At 56.8% G+C, this 2,111-nt stretch overlaps 1 protein-coding gene across 1 annotated transcript in view; it reads left to right on the forward strand.

The window, feature by feature from the left end:
* Positions 1–2,111, forward strand: part of LOC104392270 (tripartite motif-containing protein 7-like) — a 15,215-nt gene that overhangs the window by 12,629 nt on the left and 475 nt on the right. Inside the window, exon 6 of the mRNA XM_010001658.1 lies at positions 2,083–2,108. Within this exon, the coding sequence (XP_009999960.1) occupies positions 2,083–2,108 (26 nt within the window). The remainder of the gene's footprint in view (positions 1–2,082; positions 2,109–2,111) is intronic.

Below are 2,111 nucleotides of genomic sequence, written 5' to 3' on the forward strand. Positions count from 1 at the left end.
GGGTCTTGATGGGGTCTTGATGGGGTCCTTGGGGTGGAGATGGGGTCAAGATGGGGTCGTTGGGGTCAAGATGGGGTTGAGATGGGGTCGTTGAGGTCAAGATGGGGTCTTAATGGGGTCATTGAGGTCAAGATGGGGTCGTTGGGGTCTTGATGGGGTCTTGATGGGGTCTTTGGGGTGGAGATGGGGTCATGATGGGGTCGTTGGGGTCTTGATGGGGTTGTTGAGGTGGAGACGGGGTTATTGAGGTCAAGATGGGGTCGTTGGGGTCAAGATGGGGTCAAGATGGGGTTGTTGAGGTCTTGATGGGGTGGAGATGAGGTCATTGAGGTCTTGATGGGGTCGTTGGCGTCAAGATGGGGTCTTGGTGGGGTCATCGAGGTCAAGATGGGGTCTTGATGGGGTCATTGGGGTCTTGATGGGGTCATTGGGGTCACGATGGGGTCGAGACGAGGTCGTTGAGGTGCAGACGGGATCGTTGAGGTCAAGATGGGGTCTTAATGGGGTCATTGAGGTCAAGATGGGGTCGTTGGGTCTTGATGGGGTCTTGATGGGGTCTTTGGGGTGGAGATGGGGTCATGATGGGGTCGTTGGGGTCTTGATGGGGTTGTTGAGGTGGAGACGGGGTTATTGAGGTCAAGATGGGGTCGTTGGGGTCAAGATGGGGTTGAGATGGGGTCGTTGGGGTCAAGATGGGGTTGAGATGGGGTCGTTGAGGTGGAGATGGGGTCGTTGGGGTCTTGATGGGGTCTTTGGGGTGGAGATGAGGTCACTGAGGTCAAGATGGGGTTGTTGGGGTCAAGATGGGGTTGAGATGGGGTGGTTGGGGTGGAGATGGGGTGGTTGAGGTCAAGATAGAGTCTTGATGGGGTCGTTGGGGTGGAGGTGGGGTCTTGATGTGGTCGTTGAGGTCAAGATGGGGTGGAGATGGGGTGGTTGGGGTGGAGATGGGGTCATTGGGGTCTTGATGGGGTCATTGGGGTCATGATGGGGTCGAGACGAGGTTGTTGAGGTGCAGACAGGGTCGTTGAGGTCAAGATGGGGTCCTGATGGGGTCATTGAAGTCAAGATGGGGTCATTGGGGTCTTGATGGGGTCATTGGGATGGAGATGAGGTCATTGAGGTCAAGATGGGGTCATTGGGGTCAAGATAGGGTTGAGATGAGGTCGTTGGGGTTGAGAGGGGGTCGTTGGGGTCAAGATGGAGTTGAGATGGGGTCATTGGGGTCTTGATGGGGTCATTGGGATCACGATGGGGTCGAAACAAGGTAATTGAGGTGCAGATGGGGTCGTTGAGGTCAAGATGGGGTCTTGATGGGGTCATTGAGGTCAAGAGGGGGTCGTTGGGGTCTTGATGGGGTCTTGATGGGGTCCTTGGGGTGGAGATGGGGTCAAGATGGGGTCGTTGGGGTCAAGATGGGGTTGAGATGGGGTCGTTGAGGTGGAGATGGGGTCGTTGGGGTCTTGATGGGGTCTTTGGGGTGGAGATGAGGTCACTGAGGTCAAGATGGGGTTGTTGGGGTCAAGATGGGGTTGAGATGGGGTGGTTGGGGTGGAGATGGGGTGGTTGAGGTCAAGATAGAGTCTTGATGGGGTCGTTGGGGTGGAGGTGGGGTCTTGATGTGGTCGTTGAGGTCAAGATGGGGTGGAGATGGGGTGGTTGGGGTGGAGATGGGGTCATTGGGGTCTTGATGGGGTCATTGGGGTCTTGATGGGGTCATTGGGGTCTTGATGGGGTCATTGGGGTCTTGATGGGGTCATTGGGGTCTTGATGGGGTCATTGGGGTCTTGATGGGGTCATTGGGGTATTGAGGTCAAGATGGGGTGGTTGGGGTGGAGATGGGGTCATTGGGGTCAAGATAAGGTTTTGATGGGGTTGTTGGGGTCGAGATGGGGTTGACATAGGGTCGTTGGGGTGGAGATGGGGTCACTGGGGTCTTGATGGGATGGTTGGGGTGGAGATGGGGTCGTTGGGGTCTTGATGGGGTCTTTGGGGGTGGCGATGGAGTCATTTGGGTCAGCCCGGGGTGATCGTGCCCCTTCCCACGGAGACGCCACCAACTGCCCTTCCTGTCACCCACAGAGGACCTGACCCTGGACCCCGACTCGGCC

Source organism: Chaetura pelagica, unplaced genomic scaffold, assembly GCF_000747805.2.
Source record: "Chaetura pelagica isolate M959 unplaced genomic scaffold, ChaPel_1.0 scaffold801, whole genome shotgun sequence".
NCBI lineage: Eukaryota > Metazoa > Chordata > Aves > Apodiformes > Apodidae > Chaetura > Chaetura pelagica.